Below are 19,470 nucleotides of genomic sequence, written 5' to 3' on the forward strand. Positions count from 1 at the left end.
TAATTAAATACAGAACGACAGAATAATTTATGACGCTTTATCTCACGCAAAGAGCATAACACTTTCACGCACTGGTTCAATAATTTGTCATTGGCTGTGGTACTAAAACAGTTGAATGAAGTTTCAAATTTTGAAACATTTTCCCGCGTGGCTGCGAACAAGCGTGTTTGAAAGTAGTCCCCTAAGAACAAGAAATCCCCGGTCTTCCCTATTTATGTAAGATGAATGTGAGGCTTCTTCATCCTTTCAGTGTCCTCAAATCCCAATTTTCTCTTTATTTCTCGTCCTTCACCAGCACTGTAATAGTACACAATCTCCTTTAGATAGATCGTTACGGGACTGCCTAGATGGCAGGCGTAGTGTGACGTCACCAGCGGAACTGCGTCATCACACAATAGGAAGGAGTTGGTGGGGAGCGGGAGATGCAGTACCTCGCCAGTTTACCGCCGACAACGGACGTGTGAAGGTAGTTGAATGGTGGTATCTGATGAAAGCATGAGAACGCGGTGGCAATGTTGCGCCTCCACGGTGCTGGTGATTGTGTTATTGGTGTCTAACAAAGAGGCGACCGCCAGGAATCAAACTGTCGAACAGAGAATCCGCGATGACCCTGATCTGTCAGAGGTGAGACTAATTTCAAATAGTTAGAAATGCATTTTTCTGTGATAGTATTATAGTGTTTGTTGAATGTATCATATGTGTTGTTTTTATTTGATCGTTGGAGCTGTTATGAATGTTGGTGACCTTGTCTGTATTGGCATACTCAATTGTCCCGCCTAGTGGCTTGGGTCAGGTAAACGGCAGGTAGGAAAGATGGCTGTCAGGATTCCATGGAGGTTGCAAAGTAATGGATGTTGCTGTTCTGAGGTGAAGTCAGATTTTAACTTAGTAAAGGCAGTCGTAATTAACGCAGACTGCCAGCACTGTACATTCGATAAGTCAACGCTTCAGCCACACTATATTCACGACTTAATTTGGTATTAGCAATAAACAGCGATTCTTTTTTGTGACATCTTTCTGTCAAAATAAGTGGAAGATCAGAACATGTCAAGGACATCCGAAAAAAACATAGGTTGGCACTATTAATCCTTGTAACAGGAACATCGAAGAACTTATATCCATGATAATTATTATGATATTAGTAACAGAGGTGTGGTGTGTCTTCCTGGAGACAGGAGCCAAATGTTTACATGTTGTTGGATGAGCTTTGGCTATGAAATAGTTAACATGCCTTCTCTTGACCAGTTTAGAGTCCATTTCATTTTTCTTATTCTCCCTGTTGCGTTTAGTTTCGAACCAGTGTATAAATATCAGAACTTTTCAACGTATGTTCACTTCCGAAGGAACGTACTCAAACTGTTCGCGTCTGCATTTTCTCATTGGCAAAGATGTTTATGTAGATTATGAGGGACCATCCACTCATCGAATTAACATTTTGTGTCGACTCTTTTATCATAACTGTCGATACTTAAATAGTGATTTTTTTCTGTTGTCAAGCATAATTAGCATTGCTAATGTAGCAGTTTGGATATAATTTTATGGCAAAGATCTCGCCCCCACTTTTTCTTGGAGAGAGAAATTTCTCCTGAAGTTGTTCATTGTCCGGTTAAATCTGCCTACCGCATACGCTCTTTCCGGGTGGCTAAAGCGGCTGGGGTGTGAAGCTGACCACTCACCTCCAACTAGTGCCCAGGTCAAGAAAATGTGAATCTATACATCCACTCACACATACGCCTTCATGACGTAGTTCTTAATTAGTTATTTACAACTTTACGCGGTAGCGTAGTTGGTTGAGGCACTATGCTACAAGCCGGAAGGTCGCGGGTTCAAGTCCTGATGAGGTCATTGGATTTTTTTTTTCAATTGACCTAATCCATCCAGCCGCACTATGGCCCTGAGGTTGATTCAGCCTCTAACAGAATAGAGTACCAGAAATTAATTAAATAGTGTTCCTGGGGAGTAAAGCGCGGCTGGCGCGTAAGGCTGACAACCTTGTACAGAAAACGTGGGAGCCTCAACGTCTCACAACCCTGTGGGCCTTCACGGCCTGTTACAGGGATAGCTTTACCTTTACCGCATACGCGACGTTGCACTGGCTGGCTGTCACTTTTCAGGTAGTGGTATCATTTGGGCGAGGAGTGGGTGAAGCGTTTTGAACTAAACCCAGTTTTGCTCCAAAAATAAACTCTTTTTGTTTCTGACAGCATATGCCTGACTGCCCACAAAATGATGGAAACTAATTAGCTTTGAATTGAGCCAATCCGAAATGTGACTGTTTACCTCCATTCAGTGCCGGGGTTCAGAATGCATGCAGGGAGACGTTGCCACCGCCCCTATACGCTCTAGTGGTTCGTGGTTGCTTGACAAGATTTCGGCTTACTGGGCACTGCTATAGGCCTGTGGTTCTTGGATTCAGCATGGTAATTTAGGTACATGAGCCTGTGGTTGTTGGATTCAGGGTGGTAATTTAGGTACGTGGAAGGTAACGCAGTATCTCGCTTAATGTTATTGACTGTTAGATCCCTTTTGCTCTCGAAGTGAAGCAATGAAGCAACTTCAAACCGAGCTTGTATTCCCGAATTCTTTTCAGTTCTGATGTTCCTTGTAGGGGTGTTAGTGGGGAAACTTGACTTGCAGGATCGTCCATTTGCTCCAAGCGTAGTGGCTTTCGGGTAGTTAAAACAAACTTAGGTTTGTATCTTAAGATAGTCTTCATCTAGGAACCAGGAACAATACACTGTCAATAAACGCAATAGAAACAGCAGCAGTTGCACCAGAGACCTACAGATGATGAGATGTACCAATTTCTTCAGCCTCTTATTGGTAATAACTTGGGTTTTAACCGTCAAGATTTAATTTTAATTATTAAACTTAATTTCAAATTTAATTAACGTTTCTTTCAACAACAACAGTACAGTATACGAAGTGACAAGAACACAGAGTTGTACCTGATTATGGCCGTGCGTGGCCAGCATGTGTTGTACTGACTGAATACACAAGTTAATGTAATTTGATACCTTGGGGAAAACCATACAGCCATCTGAATATTAAATGAAAATTCCGAAAATAGGACCGCAATATAAGAATATACTTTAACGCAACAGGATGCTCAAATAAGATACTTTTTCTTAAGGTAAAATTTTTGACGTCGAATATAAACAGTTGCCATGATTTCTCAGAGTTCGAGGTACAAGGAAGAAGCATGAGAAAACATTTCTGTCGTACAATTTTTTTATTGTGAAAGTCAATTTATTTGCGTGCAAAGGAAGTGGTTTGGAAGTCGCTGAATTCCTTTTTCATCGGTTTTCGATCAGTCTTCCTGAACTTTTATTGCCCGAGAGTGGCATATAGCTTCTTCCCCCTGCCTCTTTACTCTCAAAACATCTCGCCCAAGTTTCGTTGCAGAAATTCGAAACTTTATGCTCCGTTCTTGTACGCCATGACTGTAGTATAATGTAATTTTATTAATCCTGTTAATCAACATACGTTACCTAAGATATACCAAAGAGAACATTGCTGAAAGAAAGGCTGTGAAACGTTATTCAGTAGAAAATAATAATGGTTATGTGTAATTTAGCAGAGATAGTTAACATGTACACACCAGTAGACACCAACACATGAAGTACAACTATTAATTACATGTAAAGGTGTCCCAGTGATTAGTTAATTAAACAATTAAGGATGACACCATGAAGATATAGAGAGTGGAGGTATAGCTCCACTGTTCTTGACCTCGGCATAAGATGGAAGTGATCGGTCAACTTCACGAGCTAGTCGCTTTAAGCCTGTCGTCCAGTGTATCGCTGTGCGACTGAGCGATCCCATCTTTTCTTGTCAAATTAACTTTTGTTTTCGTGATGCTTCAAACATTGGTTTCTAGAATAAACAGTATAAACAGAGTATGTTTTGAATTGCGCAATATTGTTTGTAACGTGAACTATTATTTTTTTATTGCTACTGGGGTGGGACCAAGTCCCTTGTACTGCGGCCACTTCTGGCCTATTGTACCAGCCCCAGATGATAGGTGAGGGTGATTGTGGAGCAATTGGTGGAATGAAGATTGGCAGGGGAAACCGAAGTACTCGGAGAAAACCTGCCCCAGCACCACTTTGTCCACCACAAATCCCACTTGACCAGACCCGGGATCGAACCCGGGCCGTCGCGGTGGGAAGCTTGAGCTATGGCGCGGCCCTAACGTGAACTAGCTGTACGTATTAAGTAGAAACCTGCCAGAAACAGAAAACGGTTTAGCCCCCATGGTGGTTCCCTTTATTAATAGGTTTTGTTGTATTTGGTTTCGACTCTTTACAAAATGAAATAACTGGTGAAACAGGTGCAGTAATTGGCACAAGTAGCGTTGGTAGGGTGACTCGTAGGGTATTACATTAGACTGTGCTGACTGCGGATGTGATGATACAGTGAGGAAAAATATGAGAGCCTGCAGTCGTGACATATTAACACAAATTCGGCCTGTCACTTGGAAACACTCGGGAGTAACTCGAAAGATGCCGTCCACAAATTGGTTTCTCCCAAATAATAAGCGTGGTTTTCACTTCTCGGTGACTCTGTTTATAGGTAAACCTCCTTTGCTTAATTAATTAAGCACTACGCCACGAAGATCTCGGCACTAGATGGAGGTAAGTGGTAGCTTCACGTCCCGGCCGATTTACCTTTGTGGAGAGAACCTCCGTACTCATTGGACAGGAGACTGAGTGGTCCCTAGAGCCAGTCCGAATACTTAGAGAAACATTTTGCCGCTGTCGAGAATCGAACCTCAACAATCCAGCCAATAACCCGTCGTTATGCTGAGCTATCCCGGCTCATGATAATTATAGTACCTACCTACCCCCCACCCACCCATCTACTACCTACCTACTACCTACCTACTTACTACCACTCGGCCCTCCAGCCCTGGGTGAGCCTTGGCCTCCTCTACAGCCAGTCTCCACAACCAGTGCGTGCTGCCATAGGAATGGACCCACGCATGATGACGCTGGTTGTTAGGTTTCTGAACAAAATTCTTTTTACAGGATGATGTTATTAGCCTCATGCTCAACTCCCAACCTGGAGGACCAGGGTATCTCTCTTAGTCTGGACTCTACCCATTGACCTTTCCGGCATGGGCGACCGTACCGGTAGTAAACTACCACCGGCGTAGCTCTCCAGGTCATAGTCACGCAAGCCCCACCACCACGACTAGGTGGAGACACCTTTGGGGGTGGCGGGGGGGTGGGGATAATTTATACTGTGCAAGAATATTTGGGGCCTCAGGAGGCATAAGTCACACGTCTCATAACCTCGTGATGAAGTTGCAGGGGCCTGTGTAAGCAGCCTGTTTATTCACAAATTAAGTAATTCACTGCGTCAGAGGCCTTCTTGAGAAGCTGATAGTCATCTAGGCAGTTAGAAATTCTTCGCCTTCTATGGAACCCGAAGGTCCAGTACCGTGTTCAGAAGTGGCCACAACTGGACCCAGACCACTGCTAGATGTTGAATTGATCGCCCTCCTGTTGAGTGGTTGGTATTGTCGACTTTGAAAACTGTTAACTCACTCACTAAGCGTCTGTAGTTGCATATTAGTCATCATTCCGTCATCAACAGCCGTCAGCGCTGAAACGACACATGCATACATAACACAAATATCGGTCGATTTGTACACCCATTGCTTGGTACTTTTCTCTCACAGTCTGTTCATTGCGGTTTGCACTCAGGCAACAAGAGTCGTACCTGTCCAGGCAGCTGCATAGAACAGACTTCTTCAGACGTTCATGTTCGCTAACTCGGTGAAGAAATTCCTCGCCATTTATGCAAACGGAAAGTTTGTTGCTATGTTCCATAGAGACCGCCACTGTATCCTACCCCGCGCTTGCTGAATCCGAACCACAATCTCACCGTATGTGAAGTGGTCTTCAGATAACGCATCTCTCATCTCCATGCCTCCTGTACCCTCCATTCTTATCATCTTCCTTGGTTTAGAGTATTATCAAGATCCCTCCTGTTACTTTATTTCTCTCTCTCTCTTGTAGACCACAATGTTTTGTCACCCTCACACTGTTCTACCCTTTAAGCGAGAGTGAAAATTTCATACGTATATAAAACAGGATTTATTATTGCATATTTTATTCGTTAGGATTTTAGATAGGAGCTAAAATTAAATGGTAATATTGTCCCTTTGCTTAATTAATTAAGCACTACGCCATTAAGACGTATGGGGAGTTAAGATATAGCTTCACCATTCTTGACCTCGGCACTAGATGGATGTGGGTGGTCAGCTTCACGTCCCGGCCGCTTTATATTCGGGGAAAGACTCCACAGTACCCATTGGATATGAGGCTGGATGGACCTCAGAGCACGCTGTGGGGAATAAAAAAATTCTTGCATTTGCTGAGAATCGAACTCCGGCCGTCGAGCCCGTAGCCCGTCGATAGATCGACTGAGCTATGCCGCCTATCTAGGCGTCCTGAAGATAAGAAGAAGCGCCTGAATTGGATGACAGCAAGCATTGAAGTTACGCAGATAACTGCATTTTCGGTTAAGCTGCCATAATGACAATGTTTCACGTCACTTATTTTTCGTCTTTACTCTGCAGCCTTAAATAATACAATGAAACTGGAAGGCCACGCAGTTGACCATCCATTCTGTAGGTTAACATCCTCTTGATGAGAAAGCATGATCATGTTAGGAATGTCTGTGGATCGTCACATTATGTGTTTTATTGATGTGTTTCACCGTCATTAATTTTGGCCCTCGGACTGCTGTTTACATAAGAAAAATGACGCACGAATATTGTGCGGTTTTCCATCTCTGTTGGAGGTTAATGGCCTACTTGATGGAAGTCGTGATAATGTTAACAGTGATGATGGATTGTGACGTGATGCTTTTATGTTGGTGTCAGTGCACTAGTTGTTACCGACTGTCGGTACACCGAACGAAGATTCAGTTGTAAAAACTACACTTAAAACTAACGTGACCTAGGTTTTGATCGTTATATATTCTCCGTACCACAAGTAACAGCTATACCGCCATGACTCAGTGTCTGGAGTCCCCATTTTTGTGTTAAGTGTTCGTTATAAAATCGGTTTGACACTCGAAGTGCAGAAACGCGCTTTTCGCATGTTCGTCGGCGCTGAGAAAACAAACCGTGAATCTTGAGAAACTTTTTATGCCCGCAGTTCTGTTTAACTAATACGATAACATCCACATAACTGGATATAGACAGATTATTAACATCAACTGATGGTCTGAGTGACCTTCGCTCAGATCAAGAAACGTAAGGCACAAAAAGTGTGATTAAGGGAAGATTTATGTGGCTAAATAACACCGTAGTGGAACTACATGAACCATGACATGCAGGTACCAGCGATTATGTCAGCACGGATGCATGACCAGGTGGTGACTCAATTATCAGTGAAAGACTGTGATCAAGACTGCATTCAGTAAATGACAGTGTGACAAAGCGCATGTTTACAATGCCTATAAGTAACTCCACAACAAGTCTCGCATATACAACAGAAACCGCATAAACATATACCACAACAAGCTTCATACACGCAGCAACCACCAATAAATACCACGACAACCGAATTACACAATACACACAACGCAAGTAGCAACAAGAAGCAGAGCTATAACCCCAATAGCGTCCTTGTGAGAAACAGAAGAAAGCAATAATAGCAACGAGAGTGACTATCACATATCCTGGCAGGAAGTCCTAAAACTAAAAGAGCACCAACACTGAAAAACAGTTAAGTCACAAGAAACAAGCAACAACCCAACTAAACCACTAACAGGCTTGAAGCTTTGCGACACGCAGAAATCGAGGGCATGTCTGGACACGAAAGAAAAGATCCAACACTACCACCAGTATTTGTTTCAAGAATCACAGACATGCAACGACTAACAGCTACAATTGAACAAGTAGTTCACAGTCTAGACTACACTTTGAAAATAATATACATTGATACAATAAAAATATTGACAACCAAATTTGATTGTAACAAAATAATATTAGACACTACAAGAAAGAGAAAGTCGACTTCCACACATACCAACCTCGGCAAGACGTGCTTACAGTGTGCATCAGAAAATCTACGTCACTCAATGTGGCAGAAATTAGTGAGAAAAGAAATTAAAAGAATGGGACACAAAATTAGAAACCTCTGGAACATTAGACACAGGTTCACTGGAAAGCCATTGACACTCTTCTTCTTAGATGTAGAACCAGCCGACAGCAACAATGATATATACCATATCGAATATCTACAAATCATTTTGACATCAGAAGAAAAATAATGAACCGCAATGCAAGAGATGCCAAGCGTCACTTCCATACCAGGGGAGTACTGCGAACACAGACCAGGATGCTTGGAAGTGTGGTAGATCGCATAGTACCGAGGCATCTATACTACCCGAGACAACGAAAGGTCAAATACATAGAGAATCAAAGTAAATCGAAACAAATCCATGCATACGTCATTCACCCTTCGCAATCAAACCTGTCCGACAGTGCAAATGGGCAGCTTTGCTCTTAAAATAAAACCCGAAGTGAACTACCTGGTTATGCCTCTTGATAGAATGCTCACATGGGCAAAGCACATCAAAGCCAAAAGAAACCAGCCGAACATAAAAGTGAAAAATAAATGCACTGGCTACTCGGAAGATTAACGCTGTCAATAGAAGGTAAATTACCGTTATACAAAGCAGTGCTCAGAGCCATCAGTGGCGACAGTCTCAAATTCCAACACTGAAATGCCCCCTGCGTTTCCAATCAAAGATCCCAGGTTTGTACTGAATGCATCTTGGTATGTACACAATGCCAGGATCCAAGATCTTCAAATGAACACAGTGGAAAGATAAATGAGAAAGTGGAGAGAAAAATGCTTAAACAAATTAGAAAATCGCTCAAATACACTAGCAGTGAATCTATTAGACACCAGTGAAAGTGTAAATAGATTGAAAGTACACTCAGTATTAAATCTACTGGACAGATTTGATTGAAGTAACTAGTAAGAGTATGAAAATGATAAGTGGACAGTAAAAGGGTGCAAGAGTTACGCCACTGGGCATAACACACTGACTCGTCTTTTCATAGAGCGCATTTGTTGCAGACACTATAGAGTGTGCATAATAAACGTGATAAAAGAACATCATTCTTTTCACTCCGCTCCAGCTGTATGTGACGTGGAGAGAAAACTTCATTTGTCCATTTTAAAGTACATTCTCGCATGTTGCGCGAAGATCTGTGATATAAAATCCTGTGTAGTGATATCCGTTTTGTTCTTAGGGAGTTCAGTGTGCAGAACAGATCTATGTTCACCTTTATGTCATTTCTTGGTAACTGAGCATCACTGGTCGCTACTCCACGCAGCAATACAATATATATTCTGTATTTATAAGACTTTCGTAATAAATATGTAGTTTAATTTTTTCGATACATTTTATTTTAAGAGAAATCTGGGCGAGGAATTGGCGCTTGACGAGTCGTGTGTTGGAAACGGAGATGACCTGGAATCAAGTGACGTGATGTTCCATCGAGTTCCATGAAAGTAACTCTTTTGTTTCTAAAGTTACGAATTGGGTGGGGTGGGGGGGAGACATGCAGGCCTCCCTGTCCCATGCCCTTTAACATACAAGCATACACACTGAAAGCCGCACGTGGGCGGAAATATTGTGTACTTCGCTTTTGAAGTATGGAAAAATTGGTTGAACAAGGCTGGATGTTCTGCTAAACTGCATTATCCTCTAAGTTCAGTCCGTAACACGTCCGTCTGAACTTAAAGATTATGAACAACCTGGAGTAGTTTCGAAAGCTGAGTGTAGAAACTTCAGTTATCGACAGAATGGTACGAGCTGAAGACACGGGTATCTGAGAACTCAGTGGCAGATATGAGAAGGTATTCGAGAAGTAACGGGCCTGATCAGGTACCTTCAGTCTGTTCGTCATCAGTGTCGACAGGGCAAGAAAACCTGTACCTCAAGTCAGTTAGAGTGCACGTAGTGGAATTTTAATTTTGTTGCTGGTCAGAATGATTGCATAATTGAACCTATTTAAACTCGTCATTGGCTCGACAATTGAGAGTTTCTGATGATTAATCATCCAGTCAGTTACAGACGTAGCTGTGTGTCCGTATTCGTTAAGTCCATCCTTTGGACTATATAGGCTTACTCGTACAATAGCCATATTCAATGTCGTGAGCCATTTTTGTCGTAGCATCGGCAACTTTAAAAAAAAGTCCCAAATTTTATTGATTTTGCTTGAAGCTAAACAAAAGTATTGAAAGCGATGTGGATAATTATTCAGCTGGCCAAGAGATAACCCAGCATTTTATGAGGACCATTGCAATGTTCAGTAGATCCCGCCAAAGGTCCGTATTCCGAGACGAATTCAGCCAAGTTTTTTTTTTCAGATAGGACATGCAGAAATAAGACCGAGTTTTAGCAATATTTATTGAAATTACTTGCTCTTCTCTTCATTACGAATATAGTTTGCACTTCTGGCGCGGTAGCGTAGTTGGTTGAGGCACTATGCTACAAGTCGGAGGGTCGTGGATTCGATTCCCGGTGAGGTCATTGGATTTTTCAGTTTACTTAATCCTTCCAGCCGCACTATGACCCTGGGGTCGACTCACCCTGTGACAGAAGTGAGTACCAGGAATCTTCCTGGGGGGTAAACAGCGGCCGGCGCGTAAGGCTGACAACCTTACTGCCATCTGTGAGCCGACTGTCTAAAGAAAATGTCGGAGTCTCGACGTCTCACGACCCTATGGGCCTCTATGGCCTGTTACAGGAATAGCTTTACCTTTATCTTCTGTTTGTCACCAAGTACAAGTACAGCTGAACATTTTATTTAACTTAGGTGATTAGGTGATCCTACAGTAACTACTTAGGTGATTTGTATATTCCAGGCATGTACATAAACCGATTTTATCGTCCTCTGGAAATCTGCCCCTACATCAGCCTATGCATCTAACTACGTCGTTTGAATTGCGCTTGTAAAAGTTTAGCGGAATTGCACTTTCTGCACTTCGACTGAAATGTGTTCATAACAGGCTCTTCGTACAAGTTTTCAAGGCCGAAGCGGTTGGTTTCAGCTTGCTGTGTGGAACGCGTTTAGAGTCATTATGCGTTGCAAGCAAATAACAAACAAAGTGTTCATATCAAGAATCGAACGCGACTCTAAATTAAGTAGAGCGAAGACGCCGTCATTGGTGACAGTTGCGGGTTTGAAACTGTATCGAGGTTACAGTATTTAAACTACGTCCATACATGAGGTTTTCCTTACTGAGTGAACTCATTTCCTCTTCCCCTAGCGCATTTATTAAGCGAAACCAAGTCACTGTGTCACTCATAGACTGGCTTCTTTGCTTAATGACACTGAACGGAGGTTATGGTTTTAACAGTGTGAAATCTGAGGTTATCACAGCGGTGATTATGAAGAGTGCAAACTTCTTGGTTGTAACGCTGTGTAGTTCTGAAATCATAATCACTACACACACAAAAAAAGCAACAAAGTAACAAATCCAACAGCGTGAACAAATCTACAAGTCACTCTGACATTTGTAACATGCATATAACACTGACCGCCTCTGTGGTCTAGTCAGAGTTCCTGGCTACAGATCCAGAGGTCCTGGATGCGATTCCCGGCGCTGTCAGATTTTCTGAGAATTAATGGGTCTGGAACGGGATCCACTCAGTCTCGTGAGGATAATTGAGGAGCTATTTCAAGGAAATAGCGGCTCAGGTGTAGAAAACGGAGATTAACGGCAGTGGGGATCCGTTGCGCTGACCAAGTGACACCCTCTATCCGCAGAAGTTGGCACTGACTTCGCTGACAAGCGGCGTCGCTCGGTCGGTATAGTTCGTTTGCAGACTACAGGCCACGGGGTTTGTTTTTGTTTATATAATAACACGACATCGACATCTACGCGAACTGCGCAAAGAACACAAAATACCCACGCCGCGAGGAAGGGATGCAGCACAACAAGATCCAACATCAGCAAATTTACTTTGAGAGAAATTATCTCAGTAAATAGCTGGTGGGCCGGTCACCGTAACCGAGCGGTCTAAGGAATGCACTGTCTTCGCTCGCTCGGAAACCGGGATCGTGGGTTCGAATCCCACTCAGGGCATGGATGTTTGTGTACGTTTTTCTGTGTTTGTGTACAGGTAGAGGCCATGCGACGAGCTGATCACCCGCCCAAGGAGTCCTACCGTATGTGTAAGATCTAGAAAAACCGAAGTGAACGGAGTTCATGGAGGTAGGCCTAGGCCCACTGGGGCTGTAGTGCGAAGGAAAAAAAATAGCTGGTGACTGCAATGCAGAATAACATTTAAGAAATTTTGTCTCGAAGTTTTAATTATGATTTAAATATATTTTAATTAATAACCAACATCGCGCTCACACTCGATATACGTGTATAATTTTAACACGAAGTGGAACAGTTTTGGCAAAACAGGCATACGCCTGATGATGACCGTAAATAGCCGAATCATATAGTAATAGAGAAGTAGGACAATGAGACGGAAATACATTAATGCAACAGAATGCTCAAATACAATACAGGGTGTCTGGATGAAAGGTATCCAAAACAAAATAATTATAATCTCAGAAATATTTAATATACACATTTATGGGTCACACCAATACAAAGGGAAACTATCAGAGTTTTTTTTTTCTGAGAATATAACTTCTTAATAAATGTCAGTGCGGCTCCCTTGGTGGCATGATAAATAGCCGGATGCTATTCGACCTCGTTTTGCGTTGCTAGAAGCATGTTTGGTTTTACTATAGCCACAGCGTCCCTTATGCGGGCTTTCAGGTGTTGAAGGTCGTTGATCTTAACCTGGTAGACAATGTTCTTCACATAACCCTACAAGGAAAAGTCCAGTGGGGTTAAATCTGGCGCCCTAGGATGCCAAGCGATTAATCCATCTCTGCCGATCCATCTCCCAGCCATCTCTGTGTCCAGGTGAGTCCTAACGTGGTGGCAGAAATATGGCGGCGCATGCGCATAAGACTTTCCGATGACAAACTGGATACGTGTATGACAGTTTCCGAGATATAAATTTGTTATTTTGGATACCTTTCATTTGGACACGCGGTATTTTATGTCGGAGTTAATAATGTTTCCTGTGCTCAGTCCATTACTCATATCTGTCGTCACAGTTTAATACCTGAAAGTGAATTCTGCCTAGAAATGTAAGCTATAGTCTCAGTGAGCAAAATCTCTTGGGAGATTGTGCGGAAACCCTAATGGAAGCCAAAAGGTAATTAGGCTTGTGAAAGTCTATCCTATAGTCTGATTTACGAAAGTTCGTGACATCAGTATAGAAGGACCTGGGTTAGCTCAGTCGTACAGTGACGGGCTGGACGGCTGGGTTCCTATTCTCGGCAGGGGTAATAGATTTTCTCCTCTCCAGAGCCCCCAGCGGCTCTGCGGCTCACCCAGCCTCCTGTCCGATGGGGACCGGAGCCTCTTTCCCCAGGAGCAAGACGGCCGAGGCTTGAAGCTGACCAGTAACCTCCATCTAGTGCCGAGGTCAAGAATGGTGCACCTATACGCTCCCAGTTAATTGAGAATAGGGACATCTTTACCTTAGCTTTCTGCTGATGTGGAAGTTGCACAGATGTGTTCCATAGCTCTTTTTTCTATAAATGAGTAAAATTTAAGGCAGGTCACTTAAACACTACATCACATTTTCATATTGTGGCGTATCTACCCAGTGCTAAGCAACGGGTCGATGAACACAATCCTGCATCAAGGAATACGCAGGCAACAATCGGATAACTTCTGTTGCTATGCAACGCGCAGTAAATACAGCAATAGAGGAAGAGATGTTTTCTGTGTGGTTCGCATATATCCATTGCTGGGCAATGGTATCGCCTAGAGACTGTGTAAGTGGTGGTGTAGAACCGATTCAGATCAGAATGATTAGGAGAAGGGAGCGAGTTTTAGGCAGTCATTTATTTGAGTTCCTGTAATTGATTGTAATTAACAGTGGTTGTACAAGAAGGTGTCAGTAAATCCAGTCATCCAATCCAGAACACGATATTATTAGTCACGGAGCCATAAATACATGAAAGTATCTTATACGTGGAGAGGAACTACTTGGGAGTCCTGGGTGCAGACTGAAGGATAATGTTAAAACAGATGTTTACAAAATTATGAGAGGGTTAATCAGAGTTATGGCTTAGGCGGGCGGTCGGTCAAATGATTGTCGGATTCCATAAGAACGTGGGTATTTCTTGAACATCCGAGCAGTTACGAGATTCTCAAGAAGTGCTCCGCGCCATGTTGCTAATCAACTAATTATGCGGCATGATTACCGCCCATCATGTGTCAGTTTACAGGCGTTACATGCTTGTCATGTTCTGTTAGTGGTTTCGTTATGATACTATGCAAGCCCTTATGCGTTGATTCCCGCGTTTCTAGAGTACTCTGTTACGCGAGCGGCTGGAACTTGTTTTCCCACGTCACAAAGGTGCTACTAATTACGGCGTTTTGAGTACTGTTCGGAAGAGCACGGTCGGAATTTCACGACGACCTTCATTTAGACTCATCTGTGGTGCGACATTGGAAGGTGAAAGGTCATCCACTCAGAGGCTACACAGCTATGTTCAGTGTTCCATGCGGTGCGTATGCTCCCAACTGATCATCTACATGCATCACAGTCTTCCTTGAGAAGCTGATAGTATCTCATCTGGTGGAAGGATTCTGTACCTCGTAGAGAGAACGAAGGTTCATTACAGTGTTCACAAAAACTTGACGTTCGATCCGATCAGGAACTATATGAATTCAGTCCATACTTATACCCCGTTTACTTAATATCTATTTTAATAATATCCTCCAGTTTATTTGTAGGTCTCTCAAGTGATCTTGTCCCTTCGGATTTTTCTGTTAAAACTGTGTATGCATTTCTTGTTTCCCTCTGTTTGCACGTTTGAACAATACGAACCAAATTATTTGGAGTTACCCTTTTCAGTATAGTGAGCCTGGACAGCGCAATCGGTATACAGGCTACAGGCTGGACGACCAAGGGATCGTAGTTCGAGACCCGGTAGGGTTAATTTTTTCTTCTGCACGTCGTCTAGACCAGCTCTGAGGTCCACACAACCTCCTATCCAATAGGTACTGGGGACTCTTCCCCCGGGGGTAAAACGGCTGGGGCGTAAAGCTGACCCCCAACTAGTTCCGAGATCAAGAAAATGTGCATCTATACATCCACTCCCCCATACTCCTTTATGGCGTAGTGCTTAGCTAAGCACAGTGTCAACTATACCTTGCCTATACTTTTCAGTATAGGTCCACGACACCAAATTTCGTGAAAATTCTATTGTTTCGGTTATCAAAGTGACGGGCAGACATACAGGCGTGGCATCTCCTTGTACATCTGAAGAGAATAGGAGTTACTGGTTATTTCCAGTAGATCTTGAATATTCATGAATGTTTGGCTTACCACTGAAACACAATAAAAAGAAGTGATGCAGTTTAGTCGAAAGAGCAGCCATCTGCAGACACTTCTGAATTATTCTGAATTATGGATGACAGTTACGGCAACTTCATGATGTAGATATAAATTCTGTTAGTACTAGAGCCAGCCTGTGAAACGGTTATAGAGTATAGGCTTATATCTAGACATCTTGTAGGAAAATTGAAATGTTCAACTGTTCCGCCATGAAAGAGGATGAACACAGACAGCTGAAGTTTATTGAAACAAGTACAGTCCCTGCCAATGAAACTGACACTACACCGATGTTAGTCACTTCTCATGTTAAGTAAATGTTTGCAAACTTGTTGGTTTTTATCTTCTTAGTTTCTAGGCATGGGGTTGGAGTTCGAGCCTCGGTGGTGGCAACATTTTTCTCATTTCCACGTTGTCATCAGATCGGTTTTGGGGTCCACTTAACATGCTCTCCGATGGGTACCATGGGTTCTTTCCTCGGGTGTAAAGCGGCCGGGGCGTGAAGCTGACTACTCATCTCCAACCAGTTCCGAGGTCATGAATACGTGGATCTATACGTTCACTCCCCCATACGTCTTTATAGCTTAGTGCTTAATTAGTTAAGAGCAGGAACAGCTTTACTTTTTAACATATTCTGGACCTTTATAACACGCTGATAGTTGCCTTCATAATCCTACATTAGCATGAGTTATCTTGTAAAGGAGAAACACCGAGGTAGTGAAATGAACGGAAAGACGATCGTCTTTTTGCAAACTCCGTTCATAATTGCCTTGAATATGAGGAGGTCATTTCGGCAGTTCGGTAACCTTGAATTCAACCAGCCTCTTGACTAATAACACTACAAGCAGTTGGAACCAAAACCTAAAATTAAGAGCAGGAACTGTAATTATTTGATCCATTTTGTCATTTTCTTTTTAACCAGGGATGGCGAAACTAATGCCCTAGGGCTGGATATAGGGAATTCTCATTTGCGCACAGAGAAATGTTGCGAATAAGAAGCCTTTAAGACTTTTCGTGTGTCAGGCGTCGTTAAATTAAACCCCGATTTACCTACAAGTGACATTTGGACTTCCTGTGTATGTTTACGTGCTTCGTTCAGGCGAGTTTAATTAACATCTGATCTTGGTTAACAGACCCACTGAGATGCTTACGTCTTTTTTTTTTCCTTAGTACTACAGCCCCAGTGGGCCTAGGCCTACCTCCATGAACTTCTCCGTTCACTTCGGTTTTTCTAGATCTTACACATACGGTAGGACTCCTTGGGCGGGTGATCAGCTCGTCGCAAGGCGCTTACGTCTTACACCCAATAATACTATGCATTCGTGAGACCTCTTAAAGACAACGCAAATTGTAACGTATTTAAGGTCAAATCTAAATTTACATAATTCTGAATTGTTAAAATATAGATGGCTCAGTAGTCAGTTAACATAAAACTTTCCACAAACGGAAATGTTCAGATTTAAAACTTCCAGTCAATTTGCACAACGGTATCATAGCGTTGTCAGTTGTGAATTTGAACTTTGAAGGTCTCATGTCGAACAGTTTTTGTAAATTCCGTAAGTAATAGAGAAATTTCTGACTTATTTTAATGCCCATTTAATTAACCAGCTGACTGATTTTGGGCCATTCTGTAGTGACATAGGACAGATGATGTTAACCTGTAGGCTACAGTGTGTTGTCTCAGGGTGTGCTAGATATGATAACAGCAGGGAATTCTTTGTGAGAAACGTGAGAAGTGCCTACAAAATTTTCATCGTTAACTGTGAAGAGAATAGACCACTTGGGAGACGTATACATAGATCGAAGGATACGCAACTTCGTTCCACTGTTGCGTAACTTGGCAACCGACCGTTTATATCTCGTTCCACATCCCGTTGCCCAACAACGGCTTGACATGTCACAATATGTATTCGAAAAAAGTAGAATATGCGGCTGTGCACTGGATTCGTCTGGTTTAGAAATAAGAACCAGTGGTGGACTTTTGTTGTCACGGTAATGAAGCTTCGGATCCGAAGGAAAAAGGGTGATTTCTTGACCACGTGAGCGAACATTAACTTCTGCAGAAGTAAATCTGCTCCTTGGAGTGTGATTGTTATTCCTACTTCAGTACTCTTGTGTGGTAGTCACTGGTAGGGACGGCGTAGCTCAGTCGGTATAGCGACTAGGCTTCGGGCTGGACGACCGGGATTCGATTACTCGTTGGGGCAAGAGATTTTTCTCTGCTCCACATCCTTCAGACCATCTTTATTGCCAGCCCAGTCTCCTATCCAATTAATATGGGGGTTCTATCCCTGGGGATGAAGCGGCAGGGGCGTGAAGCTGACCACTCACCTCCATTTTGTTCCAGAGTTAAAATTGGTGGAACTATGTACCTAGATTCCCCCAAATGCCTTTACGGCATGGTGTTTAATTATGTGGTTGTACAGGGATAATTTTCCCTTTTTAGTAGTCAGTGGATACGAGAAAGTTGATAGCCGTTTGTTAAACAGGTGTGTGTTTTCGAAACACAGTTTGCTTACGATTAATAAGGAGTAAATAGGGCCCGTCACTTGCCACTGGTCCAACAATTATCCGCATAGCGGAGAGCTGACACGCAGGGAAGGCCGACCACCAGCTGCATTTGAAGTCTGTAAGGTAACGCGGCTTCAGCTTCTGTGCAGCACGTCCAGAGAACTTTCCATACCATCGCAGCGCCCAGCTGAAACGCGAAGCGACCTGCATGTGAAATATACACGTACAGTATCGCCCAGAACTCAGTTAACTGGTTACTACATATGCACTAAAATACATTAGAAATTTCTTTATTACTTGTTTAATTTACAGGCCTTGCCGTAGCTCAGGCGGTTATTCGCCTACTTCCCACCCCGGTGGCCCGGGTTCGAGCACGGGTCTGGTAATGTGAGATTTGTGGTGGACAAAGTGGCACTGGGGCAAGTTTTCTCCGAGTACTTCGGTTTCCCCTGCAAATTCTCATTCCACCGATTGCTCCTCAATCATCATCATCATCTGGAGCTGGTACAATAAGCCAAGTAGTGGCCTCAGTACCGAGTGGACTCACTCTCACCCCATGAGAAAATAAAGACATCTTAATCTACAAAAAATTTTTCGAAATGAGATCCTCCTTGCTTAGTGCACGGCTCACAACGCTGCGATAAAGTTCTGTAGATTGATTGGCAGTTTAAAATAAGAACATTTCCTTTAATACGAGAAAATACCAGTATTTTAGATTAACTGACTTCTGGGCCACTCTGTATAAGCAACGAACTGAATACAGATCAAGCCTATGAAAAGGAAACAGATTTAACGTAGAAGCTGTACAAAAAAGTAAGGCATTGTTTTGTTTGCGCAGAGTACAGCAGTTTTAATGCAACTCGCTGCATTACCGACTCGAGCGCTGAAGGTGTTCCTTGTTTTCCACACGTGTCGTGTTCTAGACATACCTCATCGCCTCTAATGGAGTTCCTTTTAGAAAAGGGGTGGGATAGGTTATCCCCTCGTCTTTTAGATGATCAATAATGAGACACACATGGTGTACTATTAATGTATCAGTGGCATAAAGACGAGAAAGGACGCGAGTTTAGTTCCGTGTTGAATCTTTTTCTCTCGACACCGTTTCTCCACCGAAAGCGCGTAAGATCAGTGTGCGAGAGTAAAGTAGAGGTAAAAAAGGTAAAATTGTCCCGGTACTTAATTAAATAAGCATTACGCCATGAAGGCTTACGGGGAGTGGATGTATAGATCCACGTTTTCTTGACCTCGGCACTATTTGGAGGTGAGGGGACAGCAGCACGCTCCCGCCGCTTTACCCCTGGGGAAGGAGCCCCCGGTACTGATTGGATAGGAGAGGCTGGGTGGGCCCCAGAGCCGTTCTCGACGACACGGAGAAGTGAATATTCTTGTCTCCACCGGTACTCGAACTCTGACCCCATGGTCGTCTAACCCGTAGCAAGTCGCTATAGCGATTACGCTATTCCGGCTCTTGAAGACGTCTTAAGAGACCTAAAGGTA

General features: G+C 43.1%; 1 protein-coding gene across 4 annotated transcripts in view; it reads left to right on the top strand.

Moving 5' to 3' along the window:
- The first annotated feature begins 440 nt into the window (after positions 1-440).
- Positions 441-19,470, top strand: part of LOC111861630 (fasciclin-1) — a 250,333-nt gene continuing 231,303 nt past the window's right edge. For all 4 annotated transcript variants that reach the window (XM_023846347.2, XM_023846349.2, XM_023846348.2 and 1 more), the window contains exon 1: positions 441-624. In XM_023846347.2, coding sequence (XP_023702115.1) covers positions 475-624 — 150 coding nt within the window. In that variant the 5' untranslated portion in view covers positions 441-474. The remainder of the gene's footprint in view (positions 625-19,470) is intronic.

This window comes from Cryptotermes secundus, unplaced genomic scaffold (genome assembly GCF_002891405.2).
Source record: "Cryptotermes secundus unplaced genomic scaffold, Csec_1.0 scaffold43, whole genome shotgun sequence".
Lineage (NCBI taxonomy): Eukaryota > Metazoa > Arthropoda > Insecta > Blattodea > Kalotermitidae > Cryptotermes > Cryptotermes secundus.